We start from the raw sequence: 13,022 nt of genomic DNA on the forward strand, positions 1-13,022 counted from the left end.
CGGAAATATTCGGTTTTAAAGCTCACTATGCATCCGCTTGCAGCTCCCAGGTGCCGGTCATCGGTCGTGTCGAGTCGCTTTGTACATTAAACAGCTTCGACACTTCGACACGGGAGGTTTCGCAGTAACTGCGCAGCTGGTTCTCTCTGCAGAATAATCAGACCAGAAATTATTTCATCAATATGGCAGTTTTCAATGTGATTTTCAGCTGGACTTGTCATGCGCTTTGGTATCTGTTCCTCATTGTTTTCATGGCGTTTCTCGGCTACAGTTTGTATGTAAAACACATTCACATGAAATATGACCACATACCCGGGCCACCGAGAGACAGGTAAGTGGATTATGTAATTAGCCTACATTATACTCGCTTTCTCACAAACTTCGTAAAAACGGTTCATTTTACGAGACGATGCTTCATCTTCCCACCAGCTTTTTCTTCGGACATACACCGACGCTTCTGAGGGAAATGAAGGCTGAGAGAGTTGTTCACGAAAAACTTCTTGAATGGTGAGCACAGCTTCCAAGCTTAATTCAAGCTCTTGGTGTCATTTAGCTGCCATTTTGAGATTGAAAGTTCGTGTATTTATCAGCCCTATATACAATTAGGCAGTAGTCGAGTTGAGGGGGGATGAGGGCGGATGGCATCCCCCCTGAAATAAAAACGGTCAAAATCATCCACCCTGTAAAACTTGGCTGATGCCAGAGGGAGCGGCGTGAATATACATCCATGGGCGCGAGCTGCAGCGCAGAGCGACATCTTGAGGATTAACTGCACTGCAATGTCAGCATGGCCAAGCGAGCGGCAGGACAACGCGTTCTTGGGCACTACTTTAAAAAGACGAAAACTACAGGTGAGCTATAAGTCAAGACTCAGGAATCTCAATCATTACTTTTTATTAAACTAAAGTCGCCAAAGGTTGCATGCACAATAACAACACGGCTAGTAGGCTCCAAACTAGCTGAGATTCTTGTTAACTAGCTTGCTAAAACATTGGACTTGTCATTCAGTCACGTTAGATTCGGGTTCATGAGCGTGGCAAACGTGGAACAGATATTTACAGTTAACGTTAGGTGAGAGTTTGTCTCAAATATTTTACCAGTATTAATGATGAAATTATTGATTGAATTGATAATTTATACTGTACATTCTGTCTATTATCCAAGAGCAAGTTCATGTATTTTTAATCATTTTTAAAACTTATTACTAATAAGTTATTTGCATGACATGTCTGCTCATTCTATCAAACCGTATAATGTTGTTTTCTTCACATAGAGGAAAACCATGGCCAGGGAGCAGCAGGACGTGATACAGCAGAGAGACGGAGAGCAGGAGAATCAAGAGGAGGAGAGGGATAATTGTTATGATTTTGCACTTAAAATAAAATTGGCTTGACTTGATTTGAGAGGATTCAGAAGTCTTATTTATAGTGTTTTGTTTTGATCATGAACTTTCTCCCTGGACATTGTAGTTGTTGAAGATTGTAATAAATGCATTCCCAACAGATTCAAAAGCACCATGAGTATTAAGTTACACTTGGTTAAAATTTGTCTTCTTGACCCCAACTGCTTTGGAGCAATGGTAGCCACAGCAGGGCAGCCTGGGGACTGACTGGAGGTGTAGCCACAAGTCTCCCCTGTACATACATGTCCATTTTTGCTATACCCATGCAGCTTTGAGCAAAAAATAATGCAGTTTTTATCATGCAGGAAAATGTGTTTTTTCACCTGTTGTTTTGATATATTTCTGCATAGGCTACTGGAGTGTTAAATAGTGTAGGGCATGCATAATATATCATTTAGACAGTACATCAGTAGGCTAATATGTTTATTTCAAATTACACCCCTGCCCCCACCCCTATTTTTTTTAAGTGAAAAAAATTGACAGTGACACTATTTATAATTTTGCCCTTGTAAATGACCACAGTGAACTTGAGATGAAGTAATCAAGGTGGGATTGAAGTGCAGCCTTTCAGCTTTAATTTAAGGGGTTAAAAAAAATCTATCAGACAGATAGCAACAACTTTTGGAGCAGCCAAATCAACGGTCCAGTGTATCCTGTAAAAAGAAGGAATGCATTAATAAGCTCAGCAACACCAAAATGTCTGGAAGACCACAGAAGACATCTAAAGTGGATGACTGAGGATTCTTTCCCTGGTGAAGAAAAACCCTTTACAACATCTAGGGAAGTCAAAAACACTGTGGAGGAGGTTGGCGCATCATTGTCCAAATCTACAGTCAAGACACGTTTGTGAGAAAATAATTACCCAGGGTATACAGCAAGGTGCACACCACTGGTGTCACTCAGGAACAGGAAGGTCAGATTAGACTTTACAAAAAACATCTAAGTTTCCTAACCCAGTTTCCAGGGAACCGTTCCAAACTGAACTTACAAAACAAAAATCAGCCTAATGGTACAGGAGTTGTGCTTGTCAACTGCAACACCTTGTCAAGTGAGTCCATGACAACAAAAATGTGCAATATAATCTTAAGTGGGGACATACTTGGCCCCTTTGATTTGAAATTTCATTTGTGGACTTTGAAATATGTAATGTGTCTCAAATACTTGAAGAATGCATGTGCTATTAAATGGCATAAGCAGGCTCTGCACTATTTTTGTACTTACACACAGTCAGGTTTTTAGTTGTGTCATGACTGAAATGGCTGATTTCAACATCCCAAATCCTAACAGACCTTTAAAAGTAGCTGATAATATGGCTCTCTTTAAGGTTCCTGGGCAATGGCATGGTGACAGCAGTGAATCATGAGCAGTGGTACAAACAGTGCCGGATCATGGACCCTGCCTTCAGCAGCCTGTAAGTTATTAATTCCAGAAGACAAGCAAAAGTCACAGCTTTTCAATTAAAGGAACACTGTGTAATATCATGATGTTTTCGTACTATCTATTGGCATCTGTATACAGCCTCAGTTACAAGCTTAATAATTTTTCTTTATCATTATCATATCATTATCAATGATCCACAACGCTCATGAATAGGGATCAACAGATAATGATTGTTCAGGGCCGATATTGCTTATTAGTAATCAAGGGCACCGATAACCAATATTCAGGGATGGTATTCATTTGCAGTAAATTTGAATCACTCTCAAATTATACAGTATTAGAAACACCAACACAAACTTTGCTTTGATTTCACAAAGGTTTAATTAACATTATTTGAAACATAAAGTTGCATGAAGCTCCCCAAAACAAAACATTTATTTTAAAATCCAGCACTTTGGCTGATAGTGCTTGACTTTGAACATCAGTATTTGAAAGAAGTGCAATTCACTGGAATTGCAACTTTCATTTATTTAAATAAAAATAAATAAATCCATTAAAACTGAAATGAAAACAGTGAGCTCGCTGTCCTGAAATAAGTACAGGCAACAGCTACAAGTGAGTGTTTTTGTCCTTCTGTAAAACTAAATGAAATACAATTCCAATGAGGAGGAAACTAAAATTGCAACCATATTATTATCAGAGCCCAACTGATAGTGGATTTATATATAAAAATATTTTTTGCAATGATCTGTCAATTTTGGTAACCAAACACTTGTGACAAGTTTTTGTAAGGGAAGCAACATTGTATGATTGTGACACTTGCATGGCGCTTCACATGTTGGACATCTTGGCTATGTTTTAGCTCTCTCTTGTCATGGTTCTGTGTTTCCAGTGTTTTTGTACTTTTGTTATACTCTTGTTTTTCTGTTTTCCTGTATTTTGGTGTTTCTTCCTTTGCCTGGTTCTTTTTAGTGGTTTCACCTGTGTCTTGTTTGTCCCTCCAAGTGCCTCACCTGTCCTGTGTCTGTCAATTATCCTTGATTGTTCTGATCCCTACCAGTGTTTCCCTCAGCCTGTCCTCTGTGTTCTGCTGTCTTGTGCTCCAGCCCCTTCCCCAGGTGTGTCTTGTTTGCTCATTAGTTCTTGTGCATTTTAGTCCTGTTTTGAGTTCTGTTCCTTGTCCAGTTATTGTCTTAGCTGTATGTGTTCCCTGAGTTCCCTGAGAGTTTATTAAACATTTTTGCTGTTTGCTGAACTCCATGCCTCCTGGCTCCTGCATTTGGGGCCAAACCTACCACCCGTCGTGACATCTCTATACCTGCTATCACTTCCAGGTACCTGAGAGGTCTGATGGGCACCTTCCATGAGAGGGCAGAGAGATTGATGGATAAGCTTGCAGATTTTGCTGATTGCAAAAAAGAGACCTGTATGTTCCAGCTCGTCAGCTGTGTTACCCTAGATGTTATTGCCAAGGTAATGGGACCTGTTCCATGACTTATGGCTGCATTATGCTCCATTTCGTGTTCATGATGCTCACAGCACAAATAGCATGGCACGGTGTCTGTGAATATTAGGCCAATCATGGTCAGTATAGTTGAAACAGCAAGAAACAGCGAGTCATGATCCAATATTTCAGGCTGTAATTGTGTCATTCTGCCATTTGCAATGTTTGCACCATTATTAATGCAAGGAGAGAGTAGTGGTTCATCAGAAAGGGTCACTTGGTGAAGTCATACTCATCCATAGTCTGATTTTGCTGGTTAAGTGAGAAGCAGAGAGAGAGAGGAGAGAAATCTGCCCTGCATTCCAAATTGCATACTTATACTTTTTACTTTTAGTATGTCCTGCAGCTGCCCTTACAAAGTATGTAGTTTAGTATGCAATACGCATGCGTATGCATACTATTGGGACACACTACATACATCGTCCCTGAAGTCCGACCCACTCGCTCACTTCCGCCGCACTAGACCATAACATCACCAGTTGTGTCAAGTCACTTGAGACACTGAACCACTTCGACACGGGAGGTTTAGCAGCAGCTGCGCAGCTGGTTCTCTCTGCAGAATAATCTCATCAGAAATTATTTCATCAATATGGGAGTTTTCAGTCTGATTTTCGGCTGGGCTTGTCATGCGCTTTGGTATCTGTTCTTCATTGTTCTTATAGCGTTTCTCGGCTACAGTTTGTATATAAAACACATTCACATGAAATATGACCACATACCCGGGCCACCGAGAGACAGGTAAGTGGATTATGAAATTACCCTACATTATACTCGCTTTCTCACAAACTTCATTAGAACAGTTCATTTTACGAGATGACGCTTCATCTTCCCACCAGCTTTTTCTTCGGACATACGCCGACGCTTCTGAGGGAAATGAAGGCTGAGAGAGTTGTACACGAAAAACTTCTTGAATGGTGAGCACAGCTTTCAAGTTTAATTCAAGCTCTTGATGTCACTTAGCTGCTATTTTGAGATCGAAAGTTCGTGTATTTATCAGCTCTATATATAATCAGGTCCGCAAGTATTGTGACAGTGACACTAGTTATAATTTTGTTCTTGTACACGACCACAGTGGATTTGAAATGGAGTAATCAAGGTGTGACTGAAGTGCAACCTTTCAGCTTTAATTTAAGGGCTTGAACAAAAAAATGGCATTAACCGTTTAGGAATTACAGACAGTTTTATAGTGTCACCCTATTCTCAGAGGCTCAAAAGTAATTTTTATATTTGACTAATTAAGTAGTTTCTTGGCCGGGTGTGTGGCCTTTTCCCCAGTTAATTTATAACAAATTAAGAAAACAAAAGGTCTGGAGGTCATTCCAAATGTGCACATTTGCATTTGGTTGCTGTTTATCAAAACCCTCAACATGCCATCCAAAGAGGTGTCTGTGCAGGTGAAGGAGGCCAACATTAGACTCAGAAAGCAAAAAACAAAACAAAATACACAAAAAACAATCAGACAGATAGCAACAACTTTAGGAGCAGCCAAATCAAAGGTTTGATATAACCTGAAAAAGAGGAAATACACTGGTCAGCTCAGCAACACCAAAATGCCTGGAAGAGCACAGAAGACATCTAAAGTGGATGACCAAACAAGTCTTTCCTGGTGAAGAAAAACCCTTTTACAACATCTAGGGAAGTCAAAAACACTCTGGAGGAGGTGGGCGCATCATTGTCCAAATCTACAGTCAAGACACGTTTGTCAGAAAATAAGTACAGAGGGTATACAGCAAGGTGCAAACCACTGGTGTCACTCCGGAGCAGGAAGGCCAGATTAGACTTCACAAAAAACATCTAAAAAAGCCTGACTGACTCTGGAACAGGTTCTTTGGACAGATGAAACAAAGATGAACTTGTACCAGAATGATGGGAAGAGGGTCATTCCATGTCATTCCACCAATTTTTCAGGTCATCCCACACACTTGGGTCTCAAAAAAATTCACCAGTTGTTCCTTATGTATCCAATAGGCACACTGTAAAATTTTTGTTTGCTCAGATGGATACTTTTTGAGATACGGCCAATTTAGTGAGGGGAGTATGTGTCGATTTTGGTGCAATTTTGGTGCAGCCTTATTTTCCCTCCATTTTCAGGTGTCAGTATCTCAAGAACTACATACACCTCCACCTACCCTCTCAGAATATACAAAAACATCTGTCATACATCATAACTGGTAGGCATGCCAGCACCTGGAAAAATGGAAAAAAAATTACACGGGCTTTGTGGTCGACCATGTTTGGGCCTTCAGAAAACAACTTTGAAACAACTTGATTTTTTCAGAGCTTTGAAATACATACATGGACTGTTCAAAGCATTAATGGTTAGTCAGATATATGCATCGATTTCTGGATGGCAGCTTCTCCAAATCAAAAAAAAAGTTTTCATGTCACATTTTCATTGGCCCATAACTGCATGTGGGAATGTCTTAAAAAAATCTGATTTTTGTTTTAATTTAAAGTTCAAAGCTTGCTCTTTCTTGGGATATAAAACATTTTTTCTTTATGCAAGTTCTTCATTTTTTTTTTTTGTTATCCCAAACATGGGGCTATTTCACCACTTGTGAATATTGAAATTCCTCAATATTAGACCATTGTAGCTTGCATTTGTGTCTTACATTCATTTATTGTTTGTTATTTGTTCATTATTAACCTAAAATACAAGGACCATTGCACCAGAAATGCATTTATTTGTCAAAACATCAACATTTTCATGAACTTTTTACCAAATCTCTTAAGCTGCACATTCATACAGTTTGGGTTTTCGTTTCCAAATTTCCACAGTAAAGTACCCATTCTGAATTTCACCATACATAAAATATGCATAAAATTGACTACTTTACAAATTGAAATCATATTGGTGTGATTATCTTCAAAATTGTAAACTGTCACACATTCATAGATAGATAGATAGATAGATAGATAGATAGATAGATAGATGTTTTTAAAACATGTTCATCAGTAAGGATCTTTTTTAGGAAACAGACACGTGAGATTTTTTATTCTTTTTTGTGTTGTGTTCCAGCTGGCTTGACTCTTTGGTCTTTGTATTCAGGGCATGAACAACAACTACCCCTTTCATACCTGCACAAGTCCTCAAAAGAATAAAACACACCTGGGAGCATGTTATGTTAGAGTTCCGCTATGAAATGTTATCTCTGAGAGCTGCACAAATATGCAGGAATACATGAAGTAATTTTTCTCTTTCTCTCGCTCTCTGCTCTCTCTTTATGTGTGTCCAGGCTGTAATTGTTTGCATTTCATGTTACATTTACAGGGCCCAGACTTATGGTCCTGTTTACAGGATCAATGGTCTGCATCGGGCCATAATATTTGTGTCCTGTCCAGAGACCACTAAGGTAAAAGCAAAACTGAATTTGCAGTATGTATTTGCTTAATTACCATCAGTTGCATAAGCAAAGAAAAAAAATACAATAATAATATAATAAGTAGTGTAAAGGTGCTCAGGGAGCCCTGTCTTGTTTGAACTACTTTCAGTGCTACATTTTGAAAATCAGTGTCTCTTACAACAGTATTTGAATTGAAAAAAAAAAAGGCCTTGTTTTAATACCCCTCTTGTGTTGGCCCTGGTTTTAGGAAATCCTGATGTCCCCAAAGTATCCAAAAGATAAGTTTATCTACAAGAGACTCTTCAACCTGTTTGGTCAGAGGTGATTCAATGGTCTTAAAAATAAACTGCTCAGCTATAGTTACCATAGGCTAGGGGTGTAACGATTCTCCAAATCCACAGTTTGCCTCAGACCCCAGTTTTAGAAAATCAGCATTTTTATTGCATAGTTTAATCTTTCCAAACAAAACATGTTTAATGAACAAAGTGCCATATTATGTTCATATATTATACAATATTGATTAGAATTAGTGTTAGGAAGTTGAACAGGTCATAAGTCCCTCTCTATCTATTTTATATTGCTGTGAAAACATTTACAAATTTCTCCTTCAAAAAACTGTACTCATTGAAGTGTCTACCAAAAACCAAATTTTACAAATCACAGAGCATGGGGACCCAAATGGTACAGTAGTCGTGCTTGTCAGCTGCAAAACCTTGTCAAGTGAGTCCTTGTCAACAAAAATTTGCAGTATAATCTTAAGTGGGGACATACTTGGCCCCTTTGATTTGAAATTTCATATGTGGACTCTCAAATAAGTAATGTGTCTCAAATACTTTAAGAATGCATGTGCTATTAAATGTCATAAGCAGGCTCTGCACCATTTGTGTACTTACACACAGTCAGGTTTTTAGTTGTGTCATAAATCCTAATGGACCTTACAAGTTTAAAAGTAAATAACGTGTCTCTTTAAGGTTCCTGGGCAATGGCATGGTGACAGCAGTGAATTATGAGCAGTGGTACAAACAGCGCCGGATCATGGACCCTGCCTTCAGCAGCCTGTAAGTTATTAATCCCAGAAGACAAGCAAAAGTCGCAGCTTTTCAATTAAAGGAACACTGTAATTATCGTGATGTTTTCGTACCATCTAGTGGCATCTGTATACAGTCTCAGTTACAAGCTTAATAATTTTTCTTTATCATTATCATATCATTATCATTGATCAACAACGCTCATGAATAGCGATCAACCTATACTGATTTTTCAGGGCCGATGTTGCTTATTAGTAATCAAGGGCACCGATAATAACCAATATTCAGGGCTGGTATTCATTTGCAGTAAATTTGAATCACTCTCAAAATATACAGTATTAGAAACACCAACACAAAACTTGCTTCGATTTCACAAAAGTTGAATTAACATTATTTGAAAAATAAAGTTGCATGGAGCTCAGTTGTGGTAATTGTGGTAACCAAACACTTGTGACAAGTATATGTAAGGGAAGCAACATTGTATAACATTTGCATGGCGCTTCACATGTTTGGCATCTTGGCTATGTTTTAGCTCTCTCTATACCTGCTATCACTTCCAGGTACCTGAGAGGTCTGATGGGCACCTTCAATGAGAGGGCAGAGAGATTGATGGATAAACTTGCAGATTTTGCTATTTGCAAAAAAGAGACCAGTATGCTCCAGCAAGTCAACAGTGTTACCCTAGATGTTATTGCCAAGGTAATGGGACCTGTTCCATGACTTATGGCTACTTTATGCTCCATTTCGTGTTCATGATGTTCACGGCACAAATAGCATGGCACGGTGTTGTGTGAATGTTAGGCCAATCATGGTTGGTACAGTTGAACCAGCAAGAAACAGCATTTCAACCATTCATCATCCAATAGTTCAAGCTGTAATTGTGTCATTCTGCTATTTGCAACATTTGCACCATTATTAATGCAAGGAGAGAGTACTGGTTCATCACAAAGGGTCACTTGGTGAAGTCATACTCATCCATAGTCTGATTTTCTACAGTCAAGTATCAAAAGCTGCTTAACCGTCCTCACAGATATGTTTTACAGTGGCTTAGGATTCACAACAATAGCATCATCAAAATTTTTTGTGAACTACATTGGTCAAGATACATTTGTTGTTTCTCTTAATTGCACAATACCATATAGGTTGCTTTTGGAGTGGATTTAGACCTGTTTAAGAATACTGACTCACCCTTTCCTAAAGCCATCGAGGTGTGTCTGGAAGGGATGGTGTACTATATCCGAGATGTATTCTTCCAGGTTTGAGTTCACTGCACATATGTATGAAGTTTTAATGACAAATATAACCATCTTACAAGGTATGTGAGATCTTAAAATCTGGCATTTCCAGTTAAAGCCAAAGAACTGGCCCTTCATCAATGAAGTGAGGCAGGCATGCAAGCTGCTGCGGGACATGGGGTACAGGTGGATCCAAGCCAGGAAAACTGCCATCCAAAATGGCGAGGAAGTTCCGAAGGACATCCTCACACAGATCATCAAAAGTGCTGACAAAGGTGACAGTCATTTAGAATCACATTAGATTAAATTAGATGAAATTTTAATGATCCCTGAGTGCAAAATGTTACATTCGCAGGTTGTAATACAGATAGATATAATACAAGTGGTAAGATTGAGGTCAGTATTTATGGACCTATTCAATGTCATTTTTCCCAGAGGATGGCATGGGTAAAGACAATGAGGAGTTCATGTTGGACAACTTTGTGACATTCTTCATTGCGGGTGAGGCTCTTTTGTTTGGTCTTTGGTATTTGAAAAAGATACACTTGATAGAAAAAATACACTTGATACTTGCAAGCTAAAATTTTAGGAAAAAAATGAAGCATTGTTCTCTATATTATTTTAATTTAAAAATGTAATATTATTGCTGTTATTTGATAACTTTTTAGGACAAGAAACAACAGCCAATCAACTTGCTTTTTGCATCATGGAACTGGGAAGACATCCTGATATACTGGAAAAGTAAGAATTAGTACAGTGAGAAACACTTACTTTGATATTGTTGATAGTGAAAAAAAAATCCTCAATTGTATTATCTTTCTCAGAGCAAGGAAAGAGGTGGATGATGTGATTGGAATGAAACGGGAGATAAGTTATGATCATCTGGGGAAGCTGGTCTACCTCTCACAGGTACATATCATGAAGTTAACAAAATGACAATGTTGTTCTTTTTCAAATGAAACCACCAGCTGTTACTGAAATTGTAGAACTACCTCATAACCCCCCTGCCCTCCACTTACCTCCAGGTGCTAAAGGAGACTCTGAGGCTGTACCCCATCGCTCCAAGCACGTCTCGTGAGGTGCATGAAGACATGGTCATCAATGGCATCCACATACCTGGAGGAGTCGTCTGTACTGTGAGTCTTCCAACTTTGTGTATGTTTATACTTCTAAATCAGCATTTCTGTCACTGTGAGTGGAGGTCGAAGCTTGATCCATGTCGACAAGTCCGTCCTAATGCAGTTCAGTGCAACAGGTCTGCCATGAATTCTACCTTTTAAGAAATTTTATCATGCTCAATTTTGGCTGACATTGTGGAGAAAATGTTCTGTTACATAGGACACGATATTATTATCCCTAATTGCATACTTGAGTTCTGCTGCGTGGTTGTCAAGTGACTGATGGCGCCTTATTGGGTTATCAAGTGGGCGCCCTCCTCCTTCAATGTTTCGCTGATAGGCCCACGACGTCTCCAGAGGGTTCAGCAGTGAATCCAAGCGTCCTGGGCTCACCCCCAAGACGCTGTCTACCCAGTTGAGGCCAGGGAGAGCAGTTTTGTCAATGGCCTCCAGGCCACAGATGGCATCTTTCCTAAGCTGCTCAACCTTGTTGCTGTCCTTGAGGGACGCACTTTACCACTTTACCAACATTTACTCATCCACCCATCCACATCAATAGTGTGACAGTGGAGCGTGTGACCAGCTTCAAATTCCTGGGGATCCACATCTCACAGGACCTCTCATGGATGACTAACTGCTACAGCCTGGTCAAGAAGGCTCACCAGCGCCTCTTCTTCTTGAGGACTCTGAAGAAAAACCACCTCTCTTCAGACATCCTGGTGAACTTCTACCGTTGTACCATCGAGAGCATCCTTACCAACTGTATCACAGTCTGGTAGGGGAACTGCTCTGTCTCTGACCCGAAGGCGTTGCAGAGGGTGGTGAAAACCGCCCAGCGCATCGCCGGAGCTTCACTTCCTGCCATTGACAGCATCTACAGGAAGCGTTGTCTCAGGAGAGCAGCTAACATCACTAAGGACTCCTACCACCCAGCACACAGTCTGTTTGCCCTCCTGCACTGAAAAAAATAACTCATTGGATGAACTCAAATAAATTTTGGGCAGGATTTCCATCCATTAACTTTATGTAGGCTGAACTCAAACTCAGTACCTCCATATAATATGATTAAATTGAGTTGGTCAAACTCATCTTTACCATAAACAGCCAAAATAAAATAATTACATTAAATGGCCTAAACTGATTTACATTTGTTCAACTCGAACTAAGTACCTCCTCATAATATGATTAAATTGAGTTGGTCGAACTCATTTTTACCATCTACAGCCAAAATAAAATAATTACATTAAATGGCCTAAACTGATTTACATTTGTTCAACTCAAACTAATATAATTAGTCTAAAACAAATAGGGCAAAATTCTTCCATTCTTTCATTTGACCCCCATTTCAGACACACATAACACCAAATCTGGTAGATGTGTTTTTATTTAAAACGCATAAAAACTCATCCAAATACACATAACATATATATATCTATACACACTGAACATCCATATGAAACTCATCAATGAACTGACGACAGTGATCAGTAAACTTCACAACATCATGACTTGTGTCAATACACAGAAAAAACTGCCTTTAAAAGCCCAGGCAGCAAAGCTAAGACAAATTGTGACATGTTGGGACCAACCATGAACATTTTTTATGAATAACTGTAATATGTACTGCCTAAACACACACATAGCAGCAGTGCAAAACATGGAAATATTTCCAACAAGCTCAAACTAGACTGATAAAAAAAAGCACCTTGAACTTGACTGAGAGTTTAGATTTTTTCACTGCTCTTAAGTTTTTTTTCTGTGATGAACACAGTATATTGCCTATAACATTTAAAAAAAAAAAAAAAAAGAAAAAAGAAATTACTCTGTTGACTTTAAAACTAGTTACTAGTACTTGGAACACAATACAATTTCAATATTTGCAAAGGCTAAGGCATAGTATTACCAGTTCAGACTACACATGAAAATGTTGGTTTTTACCATTAAGTGCAAAATGCAAAGTCTTTGAGTCCAATCACAGTCTATCCATAGTAACACACTTCAAGATTCCCCA

General features: G+C 39.0%; 1 protein-coding gene across 1 annotated transcript; it reads left to right on the forward strand.

The window, feature by feature from the left end:
• Positions 1–61: 61 nt before the first annotated feature.
• Positions 62–11,790, forward strand: LOC115355880 (cholesterol 24-hydroxylase-like). The gene is made up of 14 exons (XM_030046805.1): positions 62–116; positions 4,810–5,024; positions 5,123–5,200; positions 7,558–7,639; positions 7,878–7,951; positions 8,602–8,688; positions 9,219–9,357; positions 9,801–9,914; positions 10,006–10,168; positions 10,329–10,394; positions 10,562–10,634; positions 10,718–10,802; positions 10,919–11,029; positions 11,626–11,790. Exons 2-14 carry the CDS (start codon positions 4,876–4,878, stop codon positions 11,788–11,790), a joined length of 1,386 nt encoding a protein of 461 aa, XP_029902665.1. The 5' UTR covers positions 62–116; positions 4,810–4,875.
• The last annotated feature ends 1,232 nt before the right edge of the window (positions 11,791–13,022 follow it).

This window comes from Myripristis murdjan, chromosome 24 (assembly GCF_902150065.1).
Source record: "Myripristis murdjan chromosome 24, fMyrMur1.1, whole genome shotgun sequence".
Taxonomy (NCBI): Eukaryota; Metazoa; Chordata; class Actinopteri; order Holocentriformes; family Holocentridae; genus Myripristis; species Myripristis murdjan.

Bases quoted from the DNA above. Each gene is read 5' to 3' on its own strand.
- LOC115355880 (XM_030046805.1), top strand. From the start codon at position 4,876: ATGGGAGTTTTCAGTCTGATTTTCGGCTGGGCTTGTCATGCGCTTTGG. The intron at 5,025-5,122 runs GTAAGTGGATTA...TCTTCCCACCAG, and splicing joins CCCGGGCCACCGAGAGACAG to CTTTTTCTTCGGACATACGC. The intron at 10,395-10,561 runs GTGAGGCTCTTT...ATAACTTTTTAG, and splicing joins TGTGACATTCTTCATTGCGG to GACAAGAAACAACAGCCAAT.